The 24234-nt window shown below is 37.1% G+C and overlaps 1 protein-coding gene across 1 annotated transcript in view; it reads left to right on the plus strand.

Annotated features, from left to right (window-relative positions):
• CEP128 (centrosomal protein 128) overlaps positions 1-24234 on the plus strand; it is a 375030-nt gene that overhangs the window by 126872 nt on the left and 223924 nt on the right. Inside the window, exons 15-16 of the mRNA XM_021679614.1 lie at positions 10135-10311; positions 14995-15054. Of these exons, the coding sequence (XP_021535289.1) occupies positions 10135-10311; positions 14995-15054 (237 nt within the window). The remainder of the gene's footprint in view (positions 1-10134; positions 10312-14994; positions 15055-24234) is intronic.

Below are 24234 nucleotides of genomic sequence, written 5' to 3' on the forward strand. Positions count from 1 at the left end.
TGTTTCAGAAATAGAAATGCATCAAAAGTGGCTGATTTTAAATAACGTTATTTCTGTTTCCTAGCATTCAACTTAAGAGAAATACGTAATAATTGCAAAATGGTCCTAAAACTTAATGAATGCATAAAATACCGTTTAGCAGTATTTTTGTTTCCAACTTTGAATATTAATTTCTAGAGTGTATCCAGTACATATCCTGACACCTTTCTGATTATGCTGCCAGTGATCTTTGTATTGCTCAATATTCTCCTAGAAAAAGATACTAAAAAGCCTGAGGCAAGAATAATTTCCTTAAGTGGGGTTAGAAGTTTAAATCTGAATTTGCATTTTTTTTTCTGTTTCTGTTTTATGGATAACTTTCCTACGCCTGCCTAAGACTATGTTATGGATTAGAAAATCTTTCATACCCCAATTTTAATGTGTATCAAATCATATATCCAGTGTTCTTTTTTTTTTTTTTAAATTATTTATTTATTTGACAGAGAGAGAGACACAACGAGAGAGGGAACACAAGCAGGGGGAGCGGGAGAGGGAGAAGCAGGCTTCCCATGGAGCAGGGAGCCCAATTTGGGGCTCGATTCCAGGACCCTGAGATCATGACCTGAGCCGAGGGCAGACGCTTAACGGCTGAGCCACCCAGGTGCCCCATATATCCAGTGTTCTAATTATACCTTACTTTTTTTCTATTAGCTCTACTGTTTTACTGATGCTCTCAGTTCTATTTTTTTATTATGTTAATCACCATACATTACATCATTAGTTTTTGATGTAGTGTTCCATGATTCATTGTTTGCGTATGACACCCAGTGCTCCATGCAGTATATGCCCTCTTTAATACCCATCACCAGGCTAACCCATCCCCCCACCCCCCTCCCCTCTAGAACCCTCAGTTTGTTTCTCAGAGTCCATAGTCTCTTATGGTTCGTCTCCCCCCGCTGATTCCCCCCCCTCATTTTTCCCTTCCTTCTGTCTTTTTTTTTTTTTTTTTTAATGACATGTATTATTTGTTTCAGAGGTACAGGTCTGTGATTCAACAGTCTTACACAATTCACAGCGCTCTCAGTTCTTATTCTTTGCATACTGTTAATTGTAACTTCTTCCCCTCCTTTGAAGAAAATAGTGTAAAGCATCTACTTACAGAGGAGAAAAAAGTGTGTATATCTAACCTACAAAATAGTAACACTTTTATTTTAGGAAGCCAATCTTCTAGTAGGAATTACAGTGTCCTTTTGCTTATTAAATACATAAAAAGAAGCATCTCATTCACTCACACGTGCATCCGTACTTAATTCATTAGCAGATCTTACTGGTTCTATCCTTAAAACTTACTCTGCATCTGATTACTCCTTACTACTGGCAGTGCCCTCGTTTTTGTGACATCAACTGGCCTTGCCGTTTACAGTAACGTGTTGCTGACAAGATGATTGTCCTCAGTGAGTTTACAGATTAAATTATTGCAAAAGCAACTTACAGAAACCTAAGAAGTCATTTGAGTTCAGAGACTCTGTTTTTTTCATTGTTGTATAGTTGGGGTCTATTCTGTTTGGCCCGTAGAGCATACACACACAAAGTAGTGCTCACTAGAATGAATGGAACATAAAAGGATATGTATGTTTTAGAAAAATATATCTATTGACTGCTATATGAGACACTCTACTAGGTACTGGGATGTTTAAATAAAGAATAAGATCTCTACTCCTAGGAATTCACAGTCTGGTCAGGAGACAGACATGAAAGACACACAAAGTAGTAGGAACCCTAGGGGAAGCTCCTATAAAAGTGCCTTGGGGGCAAGAAAAGGGGCAGATATTCCTATTATTCTTAAGAGCTCAAGTTTATCTGTTGTTTTAATATCTGTGTGGGTGAGGAAGGAAATGCATGTTATTGCACTTTTATAACGGGTAAAAAAAATTCAGTTTATGACCTTCCCTTGTCCTCTTTATTCCTGAGTAGTGTTGGGTTCACTGAGGGCAAAGGATATACATAGGTTGGATCCATGGAGACTTTTTCAAACTGATCTGAACTGTTGATTTTGGAAGTGCTGCTTTGTTTTTTTGTTTTGTTTTGTTTACTTTTAAATACCAATTTGAACATTTAACATATAGCCATACTTCGAATTTAAAAAATGCACCATCATGTAAAATCTTGTATTTTTAAGAAATAAGTTTGCAAAAAGTAGTTATGGTGTGGCCAAGACTTAATGTTTTATGTGTTTACTTATTTGCTTCTTGTTTTGCAAGACAGTTTGAACTGCAGTGTGGTAATTTTCTAGATGAAACTCCTTTCAGATACCCTGTAATAAGCACAGTAGATCCTTCTCTTTTAGTTGTTCTATAGTTTCTGCCTTGGTTGGCATTTCATTGTAACTTAACTTCTTTGTAGCTGAGTCAACCCTGTTGGCGTAAGTAATGTGAGCTTTCTTTAGGGAGTTAGATAAATGGCTTCTAGACAGATCCAATTTCTGTTCAGGAGAGTTTCATAATTTGCCTTGTAATGCTAGTGTCCTGGATTTAAGGCTTAGGCGTAGCAGTTATCTTGAGTTACAGAAATATTCTTTCTCAAAATTTTTTTTGTGATATGTGCTGGTCTATAGTTTCAACATGCCAGGCTTCCAATAACTTTGAATTATATTATACTTGTTTTAATTCCAACCTTTAATATAATTTGAGCTCTCTCTGCCTCTCATCCTCTCTCTCCCTCACCCACTGCTGATGTATTAAAGATGGCCTTGGAGCTGAAATATTGTCATACTTGCTTATTCAAGTTAGTTTTCAATAAAGGAATAACAGTAGCTTTGTATTAATGATTTATTTAGTCATGTGAGTGTGCTTTATTTGCTAAACTCTTTCTTTTTAGATATGTGAAGAACTGTTTTCATGTCCTGTAACCAACCGTATTGGAAATAAAGTGGCTCTTTTGGGATTCTTAAGACATTGAAGGAATCTCATAAACTTCTGCCAAGGAGATAACGTTTTGGACATGCTCTAGTTTTATTGAAGTTCTATTTCCGTTAAGATTGTGTCTCCTTATAATCTTTACAGCCTTTGGGAAAATGAATGTTCTGAGTTGTAAAGAGTGTGCAACATAAATATGTAATTAGAGGAACATTTCTCATCCTTTGAATTACAGGTCCATTGATGAAGCCAGTCAACATTGTATATGTGCACATATGTGTGTTTGATGAGACTGTGAGCAGTATTTTTTTTTTATTTACTTTAGACACAAATGTCAACAGTGTAAGCCTTTCCTGTCCTGACATGGAAGCTTCATAAAATCTTTGCTGTCTTGACAATGGAACTGTACCTTGCTTACTGTGTGATTAGTATACTTTTTGATTAAAAATGCCAAGAGCAGATTTTATGTGCACACAGGGTACATCTCCAGTTTAGATGGATAGCCCCTAGAAGTTTAGTCTTGTTGTGCATGCTTGATGTTTTCTCTCTCTCTCTCTCTCTCTTTTTTTTTTTTTTTAAATTTGTGGTCTGTTCTGAATTTCCCAATATGTCACATATTTCATTTGTAACTGTGTTCATTCAGCAGTATTTTTTGTTATTCTTTATACTTTAAGGCTGTATTAGTCCCCACATAACCAGCTGATAACTTCCCTGAGTTTTTCACATTGGCTTTCTAAATTCCAGTTTTAAGAACTTATCTGGCATTTTAATGGAGAGCACTTAGGAGCCAGGGGACTCAAGTTATAGTTATGTCCTCTTTAACTTTAGTCCAGTTATTTAGTCTGTCTGAACTTTGGTTTCCTCATTTGTGGAATTTAGGGTTGAGTTTGTTCTCTTAAGATTCTTTCTCAAACTTAGTCATGGTCTAGGATATCTTCCTTTTTGGATCATATAGACTGCTATAGTCCGCTTCATCTGTATCTGTCTAGTTAGCCCCATCCTCTCCCCCACAGAGAAGCTCCTTTTATGTTCCCAAGACATAGACATTTGTGTCCATTCATGCTGAAACATTGAAGTTGGACTAACTGTGTCTTCCATGTTTCTAGAAGTCCAGTCAGTGCCCTATCCATTGTGCCACAAAGCCGCTTTTGCTTCCATATTTCTAAATAGTCTCTAAAATACCTTGAGCTATCTAGTTTTATAGAAATATGATGGCTTTTGGTTAATCTTGTGGAATTACTTCTTCTGAATTCACTAGAAAACCAGGGAATAGTCATAATGGTGCCTAATATTATCATCTCCCCTTATTAATCCATATATCCTCAAATCAGACAGGATGATTAGATTAATGTCAGCCGGTTTCCCATTTCTCCCTCAGAATTAGCTGTGCTTGTTCCATTTGTAGAGCTATTTCTGAAACATGAAACTGGGAGAAAAAGCGCTAATTCATTGGGAGCAATTAGTATTCAGGTAGGTATTCTCAAGCCAGAAGAATGAGGCAAAATAAAAGGGATGACATTTCATGGAGATAGTTGTTGGCTGTATGAGGACAGGAGTCTTAATTATTCACTCTGTCCCTAGTACTCAGGAGAATGTCTTACCATAGTGGGCCTTCTATAAAAATTGTTGAATGAGTGAATAAGTCAATACAGAATGGTATAGAAGTACAGAATAGAAGAGCTTACTTAACTCCTAAATTTTAGGTTTTGGAACACATGCAGATGGTGAGCAACTATGGTGCACTGTCTGAAACCTACTTAAATAAAAGAACATGGATTTACCTGGAATGTGATTAAGTAAGGGTAGGGGGTTCATTTATTCACTTTTAAAAAAAAAATTTATTATGTTTTGTTAATCACCATACATTACATCATTAGTTTTTGATGTAGTGTTCCATGATTCATTGTTTATGTATCACACCCAGTGCTCCATTCAATACATGCCCTCTTAAATACCCATCACCAGGCTAACCCATCCTCCCACCCCCATCCCCTCTAGAACCCTCAGTTTGTTTCTCAGAGTCCATAGTCTCTCATGGTTCGTCTCCCCCTCTGATTGCCCCCCCTTCATTTTTCCCTTTCTACTATGTTTTTTTTTTTTTTTAACATGTATTGTTTATTTCAGAGGTACAGGTCTGTGACTCATCAGTCTGACACAATTCACAGCGCTCACCATAGCACATACCCTCCCCAATGTCTATCACCCAGCCACCCCATCCCTCCCACCCCCCACCACTCCAGCAACCCTCAGTTTGTTTCCTGAGATTAAGAATTCATCATATCAGTGAGGTCATATGATACGTGTCTTCCTCTGATTGACTTATTTCGCTTAGCATAGTACCCTCTAGTTCCAACCACATCGTTGCAAATGGCAAGACTTCATTTTTTGATGGCTGCATAATATTCCATTGTATACATGTACCACATCTTCTTTATCCATTCATCTGTTGATGGACATCTTGGCTCTTTCCATAGTTTGGCTATTGTGGACATTGCTGCTATAAACATTGGGGTGCAGGTACCCCTTTGGATCACTACATTTGTATCTTTGGGGTAAATACCCAGTAGTGCAATTGCTGGGTCGTATGGTAGCTCTATTTTCAACTTTTGAGGAACCTCCGTACCGTTTTCCAGAGTGGCTGCACCAGCTTGCATTCCCACCAACAGTGTAGGAGGGTTCCCCTTTCTCCGCATCCCCGCCAACATCTGTCATTTCCTGACTTGTTAATTTTAGCCATTCTGACTGGTGTGAGGTGGTATCTCATTGAGGTTTTGATTTGGATTTCCCTGATGCCGAGCAATGTTGAGCACTTTTTCATGTGTCTGTTGGCCATTTGGATGTCTTCTTTGGAAAAATGTCTGTTCATGTCTTCTGCCCATTTCTTGATTGGATTCTTTGTTCTTTGGGTGTTGAGTTTGATAAGTTCTTTATAGATTTTGGATACTAGCCCTTTCTCTGATATGTCATTTGCAAATATCTTCTCCCATTCTGTCGGTTGTCTTTTGGTTTTGTCGACTGTTTCCTTTGCTGTGCAAAAGCTTTTTATCTTGATGAAATCCCAATAGTTCATTTTTGCCCTTGCTGCCTTTGGCAATGTTTCTAGGAAGAAGTTGCTGCGGCTGCGGTCAAAGAGGTTGCTGCCTGTGTTATCCTCTAGGATTTTGATGGACTCAAAATCAAAACCAAAAATAAGTTTAACTACAATGAAGGGATAGACTATGACTCTAAAAATGAAAAATAAAAAAGATTTTTAAAAAAGGGATTGATAAGATGTTGGTTGAAGAAGGGAAAAAGAAAAATTAAAAAAAAAATAGGAACAGAAGAAAAAGAAAATTAAAGAAATTAACTTTGAAAGACTAAAGAATTGTGGGAAAAAAGCCCTGAATTCTATGTGCTGTATTCCCCTAGCGCTGGAGTCCCGCTGTTCTCATTGATCGGAAAGCTTGGTCTTGGCTGGCTGTTCTTGCTGATCTCCTGGGGAGGGGCTTGTTGCAGTGGTTCCCAAATGTCTTTGCCGGAGGTGGAATTGCCCCGCCCTTGCCCGGGGCGGGCTAAGTCATCTGCTCAGGTTTGCTCTCGGGAGCTTTTGTTCCCTGCAAGCTTTCCGTACAGCTTTGGAGGACGGGAGTGAAAATGGCGTCCTCCCAATATCCGCCCCGGAGGAGCCGAGACCTCGGGGCATCACTCTTCAGTGAGCCCCCAGAGAAAAGAAGTCAGTCACTCCTGTCCCCCTGATCTCTGGCCGCACTCCATGCTCACCTAGCCTGTGACCAAGCATTTCTATCTCTGGCACCCAACCCCATTTGGAGTGTCCAAACCCAGCAGATCCCTGCAGTGTGCTCCCATGCCGCTCCTCCTGGGGGAGGAAGGGGAGTCTTCCCGGATCTGCCGCTTGTTGGGTCCCTGCTGGAAGAGCAGTGGCCCGACTGTGCCATGGATCACAGTTTATGGCAACCCCGAGTTGCGAGCCCGCACCTCGGCTCCATCTCTGCAGCTGGCTTCCCTGCTCCGATACCTGGGAGCTCTGCGGCACTCAGGCACCCCCAGTCTTTCTGTGACCCCGAGGGGCCTGAGACCACACTGTCCCAGCGAGGGTTCCACCCTCCACTTAGCCACTGGAGCGACGTCCCTCAGTGGAGCAGACTTCTAAAAGTTCCGATTTTGTGCTCCGCTGCTCTATCACTTGCCAGTAGCGGCTCACAGAGGCTCCCTCCCCCGCCATCTGTCTTCCTGAATATCACCTCGGATTCACTTCTCTGCACATCCTACCTTCCAGAAAGTGGTCGCTTTTCTGTTCAGAGAGTTGCTGCTATTCTTTTCTTTGATCTCCTGTTGAGTTTGTAGGTGTTCAGAATGGTTTGATACCTATTTAGCTGAATTCCTGGGACCAGAGGAAATTTAGGTCCCCTACTCCTCTGCCATCTTGCTCCTCCCTCTATTCACTTTCATTCTTGAGTATAGCACATGGACAAATGAAAAGATGTTATAGTTTTGTCAAGTGTTTTATTCATTGAAACTAGGGCTGGTCATGTAGGGGGTTGGATGACTGTTTGTTGGAAATGTCAAAGAAAGGATTCTTGAAAGAATAATAGGTAGTTAGACCTACTGATCCCAAAAGTCCATGTGCGTTCATAGTTCTGTGAGTTTTACTTCAAAGGGAGGTCAGTTAGGCATGGCCTGCAGACTGTCTCACAAAAGATAAGTGAAGTGGATAATGAAGTTTTCAGTCTTTGGTAAAGAGATTGAATTTATAGAGCCTTTTCTGACAATATCAATATTTTTAGGAATATCAAAATATAGAAATAGTTTTGTCTTCTTATTGATGAGTCAAGTGATAGCACAGAAAACTGATAGTGGATAGAAGAAAGCTGGTTCTGAGGGAAATGGGAAAAGAAAGAACAGTTAGAACATCATTGTGAATTGCCTGGGTTTAGAATATCACCAGTTGTCCTCAAAGTACTTCACTAACCCTGATAGAGTATTTTCTTTATTAATCTCACAACAGTGAGAATACAGCAGCAGTCTGGAGGTCTATGTGTGCATAGAAGGAACATCCAAACACACCTCAGTAGCTTCTGAGTATATATAGATCTGCATGGTCATTGATGAAATGATCTTTCCAGTGTTGAATTTGAGTCTTTGAAAAATTTTAAATCACTTATTCAACAAATTTGGGGAGTTTAAAGATGATTATAAGCATGTTTTGCAGGCTCTCGAAATTGGCAGTTTATTGAGGGAGGCTGGTGAAAAACAATTATATTACAGCTTGATATATATATATTTTTAAAACTGTGATATACAGAATATGCTCTGGGAACATTCTGCTTTGGGAAATCATTAAAGGAAGGAGACCAAGTCTTGAAGGATAAATTTTGAAGGATAGGAAGTATAGGTGGTAGGTACATAGCCAACAGTGCAGGGGCGAGTATCCTCACCTAGGGACTTGACAGGAAGGTTGCTTTCTAGTAAGTAAGCTTTAAAATCATCAAATGTTCAGAGCCAGGATGTTAATTTTTCAGAAAGACTCCTAGAGGAGAGCAAGACTCTCTGAAGATATCAGTATCTCTAAAGAGATGCCTTATCAGTCAGGAGGGAGAGTTTGGACAGAAACAATGTGAACAAAGGAGAAAGGGAGATGTACTTCAGTCTCCATCCACACACTGCCCAGGAGAATGGAACACTTGTTGTGGTTTGTTAATCCCTGATGTGTCAACGGACACGCTAGGCTGCCATTAGCGTGATGCCATTTACACATTGTTTCATAAAACAAACTCCCCTCGCTCCAGTTTCCTATTCATTAAGCAACATTCTGATTATAATTTGCCTTCCCATCCACATTGGTCTGCAGGGAGAAAATGTACTGGTTATGCTGACATGAACATTCTGATCCATATGGCAGTTATGGTTCTCATTGTAAACTGATGTAGTTAATTGAGTGGCATTCTAGTTTGTACATTAGTCTCTTGTGAGCTTAATGTTACTCTTTTGCTGAAAGAGGACTCCACTCAGGGTACCAAAGGGGAGAAGATCCAGTTCCTAAATTTACCAAGCTGAGATACAGACCGGAAGGATGTAATCGTCAAGATAAACGCTGTCTCTTAGCTACCAGCCCCATTTTCAAATAGTGCAGCTTCAGGCAGTGTTGTACACATCAGATGTGGTTGGAGAGACATATGAAGGCATATTTGAGAAGCTGCAAGTAGTTGACATATGACAGAGTGGGAAGGAGGTATGCAGCTGGAGGGAAGGATAGAAGACAGTTTGTGAAAGGACTCTCTTCTTTTGGGCAGAGGGTGTTTCGTTTATTTTTTAAAGTAATTTGAGTTGAAAGGAAATACCTTGTGATTCTGCTAAAATGCTATCTGTCCTTTCATGATTAACTTTCATTGAGTGGATGGATCTCTTTATTATTTTAATTTTAAGAGTAGGTAAAGAATGATCAGGTTACTGTGTAATGAGTGAAAGCATAGCTAGCCAGCCACCATGACTTTTGGGGCCATTGTTTATACTTATAATTCTAGTGATTCTGTTACTTTCTTTCAGGTCTGTGCTACACCACTAGAATTTCTCTAGTAATGAAATTGTGCAATCATGATTGAGACTGACTTTGCCTAGAGGGGGGCCCAAGTCTTTGTAATCTCTTAAGGATTCTTAGAAACCTCTTTTCATTAAATATATTTGCTTACTTGAGACGTACCTCCATCTTGCTTTTATCAAATTTACATGACTCAAAGCATTTATGCAGTATGACTGCATTTGAAAACTTAGACTTTTTAAAAACTATGTTTTGATGAGATAAGGTAGTAATAGGTATTTTTTTCTGAAATGAAGAAACTAACAATCTTATTTTATATTTTACTTTTTCTAGTATTTCACTAATATTTATTGAAAGCTCAAAGTCTGTTCGTGGCATCAGCTTTTACCCTCCAGTCCATTAATGGCATTATGTTATTAAAATGTAAAGGATTTTTTTAACTTCATTTTCGTTTGGTTACAGAATTACTTTAATTTTCTTTGCCAAGTATCCACTCACTCAGTTCCTTCAGTGCCCTTTTTCCGAATTCTCTGTAACTTGACCTCAGTTGATGAGTAGGCAAAACGTTTATTTTAGTGAAGTAAGGAGACTGACAGGGTCAGATCTGTTTTCTACTACACTCCTTTGAGTTGGTTGTACAGATATTACAAGTGTTTCTTGCCTTTACTTAATAATTAACTTCTGTTCTTTTTATCGATGTTTTAGGAAAAGCATATAAGCAATGAGGAAGAGCACTTAAGGAGGATGGAAGAGGCCAGATTGCAGCTCAAGGATCAACTTCTTTGCCTGGAGACTGAACAGGAATCCATTCTTGGTGTCATAGGAAAGGAAATTGATGCAGCTTGTAAAACCTTCTCCAGGGACTCGATGGAGAAATTGAAAGTAGTTATGAGTTCTCATTGTGCCTTTCAGTTAGTTTCCTAATATATAATTATAATAAGATTTTAATGCATAGTTACGTGGTAGTCACATTTTTATTCTGGCAAGTTTTATGAAACAAAATAACATCTTGCACTGTTAAGAACGCGATACTATACCTATTGCATGGTCCTGGGAGAGAAAGTATACCGTTAATTCATTGAATTGCCTCTATCTCACTCTGTAAAAGAAAATGTCTTATGAGAGAGGCAGCAGTTCTGACAGAAAAAGTATCCTTGGAGTCCAGAGGCCTGGGTTTTCATTATCACAGGCCATTTTTGTTGTTAGTGTATTAATGGCTATTATCTATTGAGTACTAGTTATATTATAGGTACTGTGGTAGCTACGGTGTAGGATTTTCTCCCTTAACCCCTAAAACTACCCTGTCCTTTAGGTACTTTGATTAAATTCATTTTAGACAAGAGAAAGCAAAGCTTGGCGAGGTTAAGTAACTTGCCCCTGGCCATGTAGCTCGTTAAATGCTAGAACCAGGACTTTAGACCTTGGTAATCTAACTCCGGAGCTTAATCACATGTCCCCTATGCGATTTGCGTTCCCTGTTAAGACAAATCACACTCAAGTGAGTTTTTCTATCTTTAAAACAGAATATTGCTATCCAGTTTATAGTTCTAATGAAATGAGAAATAAAAACAGGATTGATCATGAATGTTTTTAATTCCTTGAAGGCGAGCACCTCCTTCAGTCTAGGTTGTAGTACTGCTATGATGCATTGCATTGCTTCGATACAGTGGGACCATAACACTTAGCCATCATTTACCCTGTATTGATTTCATGTGATGAGATGGCAGGACTCAAATTTTAGTGTTATGCCTAAGGGCTTCTTAGTTTTTAATACTTTCCAGGTGTTTCTTCTTTTTATTTTGTCATTTATCTTTTCCTCATATAAAATGATCTTCTCTTTTTGTTTTTCATGCTGCTTTCTCCTCTTTTTTCCTGCTCTTCCTTCTTATTCTTTTCCTTTTTTTTTTTTTCTTATGTGGTGTTTTAAAGAAAATAGAACTATATTTCTACTCTTGCAGTGCAAGGTATCTTAGGATTCACCTTTAACAGAAATATCTCAATGAGTAGAATTTGGTGAAGTTGATGGAATTTCTACAATATGTATTCCTATCTACATTTTTAAAAAGGCTCAGATGTCATTTTGAGAGGACTGTGAGCCAAATATGAGAAGTAATTGGCTTTAGAGGAAAAACTCTTTCAGTTTTGTTATAGGGCCTATTCTTTTTCCTGTCTGCTGCTGCTTTTTTATTTAAGACTTGTCATGTTTACCTTTTTTATTTAATTAATTTATTAATTTTATTTATTTATTTACTTTTTTATTTAAGACTTGTCATGTTTACCTATATTTAAGGATGTGTGGCCTTCAGATCCTAATTTCATCTAAAAGAAGCACATATTAACAATGAAATCTTTATTCTATATTTAAGTATTTGCATCAGAATGGCTTATTTTCAATCAGATAGAGACATAGAAATGGTATCATTTGGATCATACTATAAGATATATAAACCTTGTGATGGGCAGTTACAGGCTAAAATATAGTGGGTAGATAGCAGATTATTTAAATATTTTATTTCTTTTTGAGGCACAAATTATCCTTCCAACATACTACAAAAAGCACCCTATTTTATAATAGGCTTTCAGGAATGCAGTGACTTTGGTAATGGGTCTTTACGCCTCTTCCCCTAGAGAAAGACATTTAATCCAAGTGATGGGTGGAAAGTAAATCCAAAAGAATGGAAATTCTATTAAGTTTTTTGTTGTTGTTGTTTTGTTTAGAGTACACTTTTTTCATTGTGGGTCTTTTTCTATTAGTAACTTCTGTTATAACAGTTAACCTTCCTATAAACTTGGGGAAAAAAATGAATACCGAAGAATATAACATTTGCTCTCACCTCAAATAAACCACCCAAGGTGTTGTTAAAACAAAATTGATTCTATGCTTTATAGTTCAGAGAGTGGTGGTCCTTACAAAATGTTTTAAAAAATGGAATAATTACAATTATTCTTTGTCATTTGTTATTTTGATATATTGCTGATGAAAGTTTTTAGCCATTTTATGTAGAGAGTGACAGCTATGATATGAATTGGATAATAGATATGTAAGGAATGAGCCTGAGAAAAGTCCTTGGGAGTATTGATATTATTTCTAACTACCTTTTTCTTTCTCCAGCTACCATATTTATTACTTATTCCACTTTAGTAAATGCATGTAGTGTTTGAAAACTTAAGGACAAACACTTAATAAGCCACAACTATTATAAAACAATTAGGAAAGTGTCTGAATTAAAGTTACATCATTTTCACAGACCAATCTTTGATAATTGAAGAGCTTTTCTCATAACACTTGGTCTGAGTATTCACTCATTTGTAGAGCATAAAAAGGATAGGCTTTGGATCAAGACAGATGTAGGCTCAAATTGCATCTCTCCAAATTGCTAATGTATGACCTTGGACAAGTTATGTAATTTCTCTTCTCTCTAAGAATGCATGTCCCATTTATAAGTTGGCTTATTTTGAGGATAAAGTAGAATAAGATAATACAAGGTGCATATTATGGAGTGAAATACCTTGCACTTAGTGAATATTCAACTAATGCTAGCTAACATTATTATGTAGTGTCCTTCTTTTTGGTCATATATTCATATATATTTGTATATGTATATGTATCTTTTAACTTTTTTAAAAAAATAATTTAAGGAGAGAGAGGATGAGAACAAGTGGTAGGGGAGGCAGAGGGAGAAGCAGACTCCCTGCAGAGCAGGGAGCAGACATGGGGCTCTATCCCAGGACTCTGGGATCATGACCTGAGCCAAAGGCAGATGCCTAACTGACTGAGCCACCCAGGCCCCCCTGTTTCTTTTAACTTTTTATGACAAATTGTTGTTACAGTGCTCTTGTCACAAGAGACCTTGAAGTCTATTTCCTGATGATGACATCTTTATATGCAGTTAGTAGTAATAATAGTGTTCTATGTGCCAGACACTGTGCTAACCCTCATTTTATTTAATTTATACTTTGGCCTTATGAGGCAGTTTGCCTACTTTATAGATGATAATCTGCAGCTTAGAGAAATTAAGTCACACCACTTGAAGTGGACAAGGCTGTTCTCTTAAACACCAAACTATATATACATTTGTAAAAAAAAAAATCACAAAATATGAACATTACTTATACGCCTATCAAATTATTTTAGACTTTAATCTTGAACACTCGATCTTAGGTCACTGAAGTTTTAATTGAAAACTATGACACAGATGAATGGAAAAGAACAATAAAAACATATAATCAGTGACAATCATTGACAAATAGATGCTTACAAAAAAGCAGAGTTCAAAGAGGAAGAAAACACTATGAACTAGAGGCAGGATTTCACTGAAGTCAGAGAGGCATGAGAGTTGATGGGATTTGGATGGTGAGAAAAGTGGAGGAGAAAAAAGTTGGATATAAGAATATAGCACTCTTGGGGCGCCTGGGTGGCTCAGTTGGTTAAGCGACTGCCTTTGGCTCAGGTCATGATCCTGGAGTCTCAGGATCGAGTCCCGTATCGGGCTCCCTGCTCAGCGGGGAGTCTGCTTCTCCCTCTGACCCTCCTCCCTCTCATGCTCCCTGTCTCTCATTCTCTCTCTCTCAAATAAATAAATAAAATCTTTAAAAAAAAAAAAAAGAATATAACACTCTTGTTTATGGCATATGGTCGGCATCATTATGTATTCATCATGTGTCTAAATGAATTACCTAGTGATATTCCTTGGGGGAGTGATGTGCACGCACATCAGGAAGTATGGAAATATTTGAGAATAGAAATAGACATCTCTTGCAAAGGGGTAGGGTATTTTTAAGCAGAAAGTTTCTAGAGAGGAGGCCTGTAAAAATATCACAGGTGCACCTGTTTCAAAGAAAGTAGGAACTGAGAAGAGATTTTGTGTTTACAATCATGAAGTCAGTGACAACCTTTGAGCACCGTTTTATTAGTAATAAGGCAGAACCAGATGGCAGAGGATTTTATAAATGAGTTGGTGTGAAGGAAATCAAGGCAGCTGGTATAGACAACCTATTTATTGTAGGATTTTGTTACCATCATGAAATATAAAGCAATGTTTGCACAAAGTCATGTTGATTAGTTTCTGTCAGTTCTACACAACCATTAATGAGACAAAATGGCCCTCATAGTATGAAATTAAAGAAGGATAAATGAGACAAAGAATTAAGTTTTGTGTAATTACATCTAACCCACTGTGAAATATATTATGTGGAACAAGACTGAGGCAAAGAAACAAACAAAAATGAAGTACACTGGTTTAATTGAGGCTGCTTGCCAGAAATCCTTGGAATCAGCCTTCAGAGATTCTAACAATGATAACACTTGAGAGTTGATTCATTTCTCTGTATTTGTGCTAAATATTTACTGTCAGTGCATACGTATATACATACATACATGTGTACTTAAGTAGACATACCAGATAAATGGTGGTTTGGAATTGGTTGGGTACTTGATATGAACTTTTTTCTTTTTAAACATTTAAATTTAGGGACTAAACTTTTGGATATTATGGTGAAGAATTTCACTTATGTAAGTTCATTTCAGAAAAAATTCTACTTCTAATAGACTATTTCCTTTTGTAGGTTTTTTCATCTAGTCCTGATATTAACTATGACCCACATCGCTGGTTAGCAGAAAGCAAGGTAATTTATCTTTAAGTCCTAAAATTACCATAATATTTATGACTTTCAAGGTATCCTATTTGGGCCAGCCATACATTTTGTTATAGAACAGAACATAAAAGCTGTTTTGGGGAAGATATCATTGTCATGCATTTAAGAAACCTCCATGTTCCTTTAGTTTAACATTTAAAAATTAGCTTAACTATATAGGACTATAGTTCACAGAATGAGAGAATAAAGGAAGGTAAAACTGTTGAAATATCAAAACTAGATTGTCAGACAAATTCTTCTGCCCTTTCCTTGGGATAGGCAATGTCTCGGGAAATGTATAAAGGTCCAGGCAGATATAACCAACCTTTATTTACACATAGATACTTAATATATTTTAGTTCCTGGAGGTAAGCTCAAAGCCTGCCAAATCTCTGTGTGGCTCAAACAAATCCCTTCATTTCTCTGGATATCTTGTTTCTTCACCTGCAAAGTGGGAAGGGTAAACTTTATGTTCTGAGGATAACTTTCTTGCTTTGTGGTTCTTTAGTGATTTAAATTTAAAGGGCAGGTAAGCAAATCTAAGTAAAATTGAACAATTTGTTAATTTTAGCAGAAGATTCCTCTGCACTATGGGATGATTACCAGCTATTCTCATATATCAGATGAACTTGGAAATTCCTTAATTAAAATATATAGAAAATTATGACCGTATAAGATGTAGGTGTCTGGGGGCGCCTGGGTGGCTCAGTTGGTTAAGCGACTGCCTTCGGCTCAGGTCATGATCCTGGAGTCCTGGGATCGAGTCCCGCATCGGGCTTCCTGCTTGGCGGGGAGTCTGCTTCTCCCTCTGGCCCTCCTCCCTCTCATGCTCTCTGTCTCTCATTCTCTCTGTCTCAAATAAATAAAAATCTTTAAAAAAAAAAAAAAAAAGATGTAGGTGTCTGTTTATCCAAGTATTGACACTTAAGCATTTGTATTCCTTCTTAAACTGGTTTTTTAGCTTTGAGATGCTAAAGTGAAAAATCTTCCATCCCATTTAAATTCTATAAGAAAACCAACTGTACTATCAACCTGAACAACTGTGGTCCAACTTAGGATTTTATTGTAAGAAAGAACTCTTAAGTTTGTCCCATATCGTAATTTAAAAATATGAGAAAAGTGAGGTTTTAGAAAAGGTATGTGACTTTTTCCGTGCCGTATAAAGAATGGGAAAATGAATTGCATGTTAGACTCACAATTAATATTCTTACCATTGTGTGTATTACTGTCTAAAGTTTTCATTCAGCCAAGATTTATTGACTGCATACTTTTTTTTGTGTATAGACATGAGGGTTATAAGTGTTAGCAAGCCATGGAAATTAATAAGGAAAATGGAAATGTATACAAATTTTTAAAATCCTTAAGGTGTGTTATATTGTTATAAAAATATATAAACATAAGGAAACACAAGAGGAAGAACTGACTATGACATCTGTGCTAGGAGATAAGAGGGTATGATGCTACCAGCGTGTTACAGAAGGTTTCTGGAAAAATGTAGTATTGAAACTTGATCATACAAAAAATATGCAGAAATTCTCCAGTTGGCTAATTATAGGTATAATAATGGCAAGAAGTTAAGAATATCTGAGTGAACACAGATAATGCCCTGAGCTTGATGAGTAAGGTACAGGTGGGAGGTGGTGGGGAAAGACAGGGTTCACCTTGGAAGGCCAGCTGTGCATTAAAGAAACCTCTTAAAAAAATCTTAAGAAACTAATAGCATTATGATGGACTATTGAAATTTGCACAACCTTGTAAAATTTTCCTCCTACGTTAAGTACAGCGATGCTGTTCATTCCTAACCATTTCGATAAAACCAAATGCAAACTTGTATTTATGCCACCTGCATAGGAAATTTAGAAATACATGTTTTGCTGTCTCAGAAATTTTGGGCTAGAAACGTTTGTTGTTCATTAATAAAGCATTTCTCTTTTTTCTTTTTCCCGACTCCTCAATTGTGACAACAAGAGCAATGTACTTGGAATTTTCTTTTAAGTTAAAATCTTTATCATTTCTGAACAGAAAGCTTTCACTGCTGTTGTTCAGTTAAATTATGAGAGCCAGAGATGACTCTTAATCATAGCTCTTTAATTTGGGAGCTAGTGAGCAGTTTTCCCTTATCATTTAATGGGATTGAACTTCTGATCAGACGAGTTTTAATACTGCATGAGACAAGTGTTCCTCTATAGTGTAAAAGGGTCACGGTAAGCAATACCACACTGACCAACTGACTAAGGAGGAATTTAATCTATTTGCTAGAAAGATGGTTTAGGTTATGGATGGGCTACAATACTGTAATTCCCGTGAACTATGACTGGACAGCTCTATAAGTATTGAAGATAAGATCTGAAATCAGAGAACAAAAACTATATGGAAAGTAGAATTGCTATTCAGCTAGTCCATGCTGACATTTTGCAGTATTAGAAGGACCTCTCAGGGCATTTGGTAATTGTTTTCATAAATCTGCCAAACGAATTTCTTCTGTTAGTGTTAATCCTGGAAGAACTAGAGGATTGGGTGAGGATAGTGTCACTGTTGCTTTGTTGGCATTGGTCGCATAATATAAATATGAAGTCCAGCTAAGAGTTGGGCCAGGCTCACAGATAAGATAAGCAAAGAATGGTAAGAACAATACATTACAGGGAGGAAGAGGATTGAGATAGTCATTAAGGAATACTAGGCAAGCAGTTCCCATAAATCAGGGATTTGTTTTTGTCATAAATCCCAACAAGGCATTTAGAGGCCAAATTTATTCAGTTTAACAGAATTTACTGAGTAGCTACTATGTCCCAGACACTATATTACATGCTGTGGGCATAATAATGAATTTGGCGTGATCCTTGCTCTTGAGGAATATTTTTTCTCTAGAAGAGCCGACACATATATAATTTCAATATTATCTATAAGAGCTGTGATACAGGGGCGCCTGGGTGGCTCTTTCAGTTAAGCGTCTGACTTCAGCTCGGGTCATGATCCCAGGGTCCTGGGATCGAGCCCCACATCAGGCTCCCTGCTCAGTGGGGAGTCTGCTTCTCCCTCTCCCTCTTTCTCTCTCCCCAGCTTGTACTCTCTCTCTCAAATAAATAAATAAGATCTTTAAAAAAAAAAAAAAAAGCTGTGATACAGGTGTGCAGAAGCTGTCATGGAGTCTGATATCTCAGATGAATACTAAAGCTGGCCAGATAAAGAGGAAAGACCATGTGTGCAGAGTAAACAATTGTAGGCATGGTACAGAAGAGAAACAGCATGATAAATACAAAGAAACCCCAACTGATTTGGCAGTACTACAGTATGAAAGTGTGAGACAGAGAATGGCAGGGATGAGGCTCTAGAAAGAGGTAGAGAATAGGTCCACCAAGAAGAGCATTGTATGCCATTTAAAAGGTGAAGTTCAGTTCTACATTTGGGGGGAACCACAAAGGAGATTTGAACTGGATACTGATTTACTCATATTCATATTTCAGAAGCATTACTCTGATAGCGATGTGAAAGGTGGATTAGAGCTGGGAAGACCAAAGGCAGGGAGACCAGTTAAGAGGTCTTTGGATGAGACCAATATCTCTGGGGTGAAAATCCATAAACTAAGGAAATTGTAGAGATTCAGAGGAAGGGACATACTGAAGTAATGTTTTGGTGACAATACACAAGAGATGTTTAATGTTATGTCAGATGGAGTGATAGAGAAGGAGATGTCTAGGATTTTCAAGACAAACTAGAAGATACTCTCTCAAAGTTTGGTTTCTGAATAGATGGGCATATACAGAGTCCCAGTTAGGCTAGCTAGAAGAAGTATTGGAAGAGTTGTCAGCCTGGGATTGATATCTAGAAAGTCCTATTTGGACAGAAAGCCCCAAAGAGAAGCTGGGTCAGAGGCAGAGATCAGAGTTAAGGTCAAATCATGAAAAGAAAGGAGAAGTAGCAAAGACGTTCCCAGAAAATGCGGACAAATTTCAAATCTAGAGCAGGCAGGCACTCTCAGGATGGAATGACAATACTAGAGAGTATCACTGTTGATCCCAGATCTTAAGGTATCATTTTATGATACAAATAAAAGAAAAGCTGGTGTCGAACTGCTCTTTAGCACAAGGCAGGATCCTGAGTGCTCTGTTGTTTACAGAACACATTTAATTTGGGAAGTCCAGTATCCATTAATTCCTCAAGATACAAAAAGGTATATGCTTCTTTGGCTATAAAGATCTCTTCCTTCTTCACCTTTATCCCATTTATTCTCCTCCTCTTTTTTTTAGTCTGCAAACTTCATGAGGGAAGACCTGTGTCTAACTTGTTCCTCATTACATCTTGAGCACTTACCATAATACCTACCTAAATGCTCAATAAAATTTTTTTTAAAAAGAGTTTATTAGGAATACTACATTTGTCTACTCAAGTTACTTCCTCAGTTTGAATATCACCAAAGAATAAAGAGTAAGCAGTTTAGATTTCAGTAAATTTATTAACTCTCAATTATTGTTTCATTTGATCAGAACTGTAAACTTTAAAGATTACATAGATAAGAAATACACTTCTAAATTAGTTGGGAATTTTCCTTTATTACTCCGTTTGGTATCATCCCGAGGACTCATACTTTTAATGGTATAATGTGTTTTAGGTGTTGCCTTTCCTTGCCATTTTTGGAATATTGTAACTGAAGTAGCTTTGGAGATCATGTAGTTTAACTTCGAGAAGGCTCTGGGAATTGTGAGATTTACCTGAGGACCTAAAGCTAATTAGTTACTGAGAAGGGTTTAGAACCTGGGTCTCTGAATTCTGTGTCAGTGTTTCTTTCCATTGGTTGTGTAATCTACATTTGAATATAAATCTTACTTTTATGCATATTGTCTTTTTAGTGGTATAGACTTTTTACAACAGTCATTGTGTGAGAAGTATTAGACCCAGTGTATTTAATTCTTGTTGAAGGATGTGAATAATCATCTGGTATTTTATTCTTCCAGTGTAGACCTCAAAATGAGATATAAAACTCAGGTATCTTGATTCATTTGTTGGAAAGATACTTTAGATTGTGTGCATGGAACACATTCAGTTTAATTGAAAAAGTATTTTGTATTTTTAAATATGTACTCTTATGATGGAGATATTTTTTCTTTCTTCTTGAATTGTATTCGTAACTATGTAGAAAAGTGGAGAATATTACTAAAAGAATTATATATTGAGGTTGCTTTGGGTTTGAATTTCGTACTTCTGGTTTAATTTTTGTTTTGGTGGCCTGGCACATTCTTAAGAATTGCCATTCTCTTCTTTACTTTTGGTTCTTCTATAAACATTTCCTCTCAAAATTGTTTTTTGAGTTTTGGCAAAGGAAGTGTAGTAGTTAAAAGCAGCAAAATTATGGGCCTTAATATAATTGCTAACTCTATCAGCTATAATCTTTTTATTCGAATTTTCTGTTTCTCTAGGTTTTAGCTTTGAGTCATTCCTTAATGATTTTAGTATAGTATTACAGTAAATCTCACTAGGGGATTCTTACAGATTAAAAAGATCATTTTGATGGTTTTACTAGATACTTATTCCCACCTAATTGCAAGCTGTCAACTATGAAGGTAAAAAACTGCCTTATTTAGAAATGCTTTCTCTATTTTAGTTTATTTAGCAATACTTGATGTAGTTAAATAAATGAGCCTATTATGTAATCTTTAAGATGCTCTTGGGAGTGGTTAATAGAATGGTGTTTGCACTGTGATTAATAGCTTTGTCAGCTAATTATTATTTGGAATTGGTAAAGTTATTCCTATACTGTATTCCAAGCTGTTTCTCTAAGACACTTAATGAAAGATGTTGGGTGTTTCTCTAACAAACACTGATTCTCATAATTGACTATGGGTTGATTAAATTTCCATAAGTTGATATTTTGTTTTGTAGGATTAATAATATATTCTGCTTACATATTCAATTCACAATAAGCATTTAACTATAACCTATTTTTAAATTTTGTATGGTGATGGACTAAAGGCTTTATAGGAATAAACTGAAGCCATAGGTCACATATATTAGTCTGCTCGGGCCGCCATAATAAAATACCACAAACTGGGTGGCTTAAACAACAGATACTTATTTTCTCACAGTTCTGGAGCCTAGATGTCCAAGGTTTAGGTCCCAGGGTCAGTTTTTGGTGAGGCCTCTTCCTGGCTTGTAGATGGCCACTTTCATGTGGGGGGAGGGGCATTTGGGGGGTTGGGAATATTACTGGAAGAATTGGGGGTGTCAGGAGACACAGTGTCTCTTCCTCTTATAAGGACTCCAGTCCTTTAGGAGTGGGGCCCCTCTGTGGTAGTAACCTCATTTAACTTTTATTGCTTACCTCCCTAAAGGCACTATCTCCAAATACAGTCACACTGAGGATTAAGACTTCAACATACAAACTTGAGGGGGACACAATTAGTCCATAACACATTATCAAACCTGATTAATGCTTTGTTTCAGAGATTATTTTGTGTTATTCTTTTGCTTTTACCAGAACCAGTGGGATTATTGTTATGACAAAACAAATTATTTGTTTCTTCATTATCAACCCTTAACAGTGGTACTGAGCACAGACCAAAGATTGAGATGGAGTAAGTAGGAAATCTTTGAGAAAAGGGAAATGTGCAGTTATTTTCTAAATTTGCATTTAAATCACTGGGCAGGAGCAGATTAAACTGGGTGATTGAAACTGGTGATCCCCAGGGACTCACTTTGTTTGGACCACATTGGTTTTAAAAAATAGAATTGGTAATGAACATTTAAAAAAAAAATTATTCAATTGCATAATTACAGCATGGAATTTGTTTTCCTTTTGAGGTATCAGAAGATCTGATAACATTAGGGTTTCATTCTTATGTGATAGGAAACTGTTGGAGCTGAGAAGAACCATGGACATGATCACATTAGAAGGGGCATCCTTCCAGCCCTTCTTTATGGTTGTATTTTTCTAATCCAGATCAGTGGTATTTAGGTCCTAAATGCGTTATTTTTGAATGGCCATTAAACTTTCTTAATATAGTGATACTAAAAAAAAATCTTGGATATTTTTCTTTTCAAGATATTTTATTTTCCTGTTTTATTACTTAAATGCAAGGTGCTACCACTTTGCAAGAACTCCACAGCATCTAATTTTTCATTTAATTGCATGTGTCCTGTCCTCATTATGTGCAGAACTTTGTATTAATTGTAGTGTGTGTGCTCACATACAAATGTGAACACACATCCATTCCCAAGGTGCTTTAAATTGAAGAATAATTTAAAATTCTTAAACACAATCTTGAGGATTTAGTATATCAAATTCTTTAATATACAAAGATAAAGAGGTGTACGTGTTTAAGGCGCCAAATAAGCAGCAAAAAGACTTGGTTGAAAATAGATCTTTTCCAGAAACTGTATATCTAACCTTTACCTTTTATCATGCCAATAATAATATGAAAATTACTAGGGCTTTTTGGTTTATTTCTTTTTCTTTTTCTTTTCTTTTTTTTTTTTTAAAGATTTTATTTATTTATTTGAGAGAGAGAGTGAGAGAGACAAAGAGCACAAGAGGGGGGAGCGGGAGAGGGAGAAGCAGACTCCCTGCCGAGCAGGTAGCCCGATGCGGGACTCGATCCCGGGACTCCGGGATCATGACTTGAGCCAAAGGCAGTCGCTCAACCAACTGAGCCACCCAGGCGCCCGGTTTATTTATTTTTATTGAGTAACTGGTTAAGTTTGGGGAGGTGAACAAAAGGTACGATCTGTAGATTCAGATTGTCGTTTTCACACAGAGGCAGGCAGCAATAGCATAGACCTCCCCTTATTTTGGCTAGTTACTAGCAGTAAATGAATGACTTAAGTGGTAATGTTTTAGAATCATTTTCCTACTGACTTGTATCTAAAATGATTAAATTGTCTAGAATAATTTTTATTACATCATGCACTGAACATATTCTCTCATTTTCAAGATTTTAACAATATAGAAATGTGGAGAGTAGAGTATCTACCCTCATTTCCCTGTTTGTACCTCTCTCCGTAGTAGGCATAATCATCATTAACAGTTTGGTGTTCATCTTTTCAGTCCTGTTTTGGTTTGGTGGGCTGAGCTGCAGTTGTTTTTGACATAGATGTGTGTTTTTTAAATTGCCAAATGTACTGGCCCCTTCTTCTTGGAAGTCTCTGACACTTTAAGCATATCCATCTTCTTGTAGTATTTTTATTTTCTTCCTTTGGGATTCTGTCAACCCAGACTCTTAGATTTTCCTTGTGCCTTTCCAATTTCTTCTTCTTAGCTTTATTTTTAGGTTTCTCTTCTGTTCATCTCTTTGAAACTCTCCTCTCTTTACTTTATAGACATTCCGTGGGCTGTTTTATTTGTTCCTTTGCCTTGAATGTCCTCCATGTTGTTAATTCTTCAGTCTGTATCTCTCGTCCATATCTCTCAAGCTTTAGATCTATATATCCAACCAGTCATTCACACTTCTGTGTCTTGGCCATAACAACTTCAGCTTATTGCAATCTGATGTTAACTTTTTAACCCCTAAATCTTTGCTTCTAGTTTTCCTCTCTCACACTTTCTTAAGCTAGAAACTTGAACATCAGTACTGATTCCTTTCTCTCCTTTATCCCTAACATTTAAATCTCAAATACATACACACACACACACACACACATTCCTTACCATTTTCTCTTGTTTCGAATATTGCTAACAGTCTCTTGAGTTCTAGCCTCCAATATGGGCTTCACTCTATACAAAGAGCAAGCTTTCTAAAGAACAGTCCAATTCCCTTTCTTGTGTCTCTTTCATACTGTGGTTAGATGGGGATGGTGGTATATCACTCACCCTCACCGTGGACCCTATATTCTGCCTCAGTGCTTTACTGAGAGAAAAGTTTTAGTAGAGTGTGCTCCTTTTATATGGCAAAGAGTTGACTAAGTTTCCTGGTTTCCTGTCCTAAGGAAGCTTTTTATCTCTTTGTATTTGCATGGGTATTTTAAAGTGGATATTGGGAAATGAAGCAGCCTTCATTAAATTTTTGCAATCATAATTGGAAGTCCACAGCTCAGTTTAAGTTGGGGACTTCCTGTATTTGCCTAGCGACATTCAGATAAGACAGGGGCCTATAAATTATGTAACAGGTGAATATGATCTCACTGATATGAGGAATTCTTTTTTTTTTTTTTTTTTTTTTTTTTTTTTTTTTTTTTTTTTAT

Source organism: Neomonachus schauinslandi, chromosome 9 (assembly GCF_002201575.2).
Source record: "Neomonachus schauinslandi chromosome 9, ASM220157v2, whole genome shotgun sequence".
Taxonomy (NCBI): Eukaryota; Metazoa; Chordata; class Mammalia; order Carnivora; family Phocidae; genus Neomonachus; species Neomonachus schauinslandi.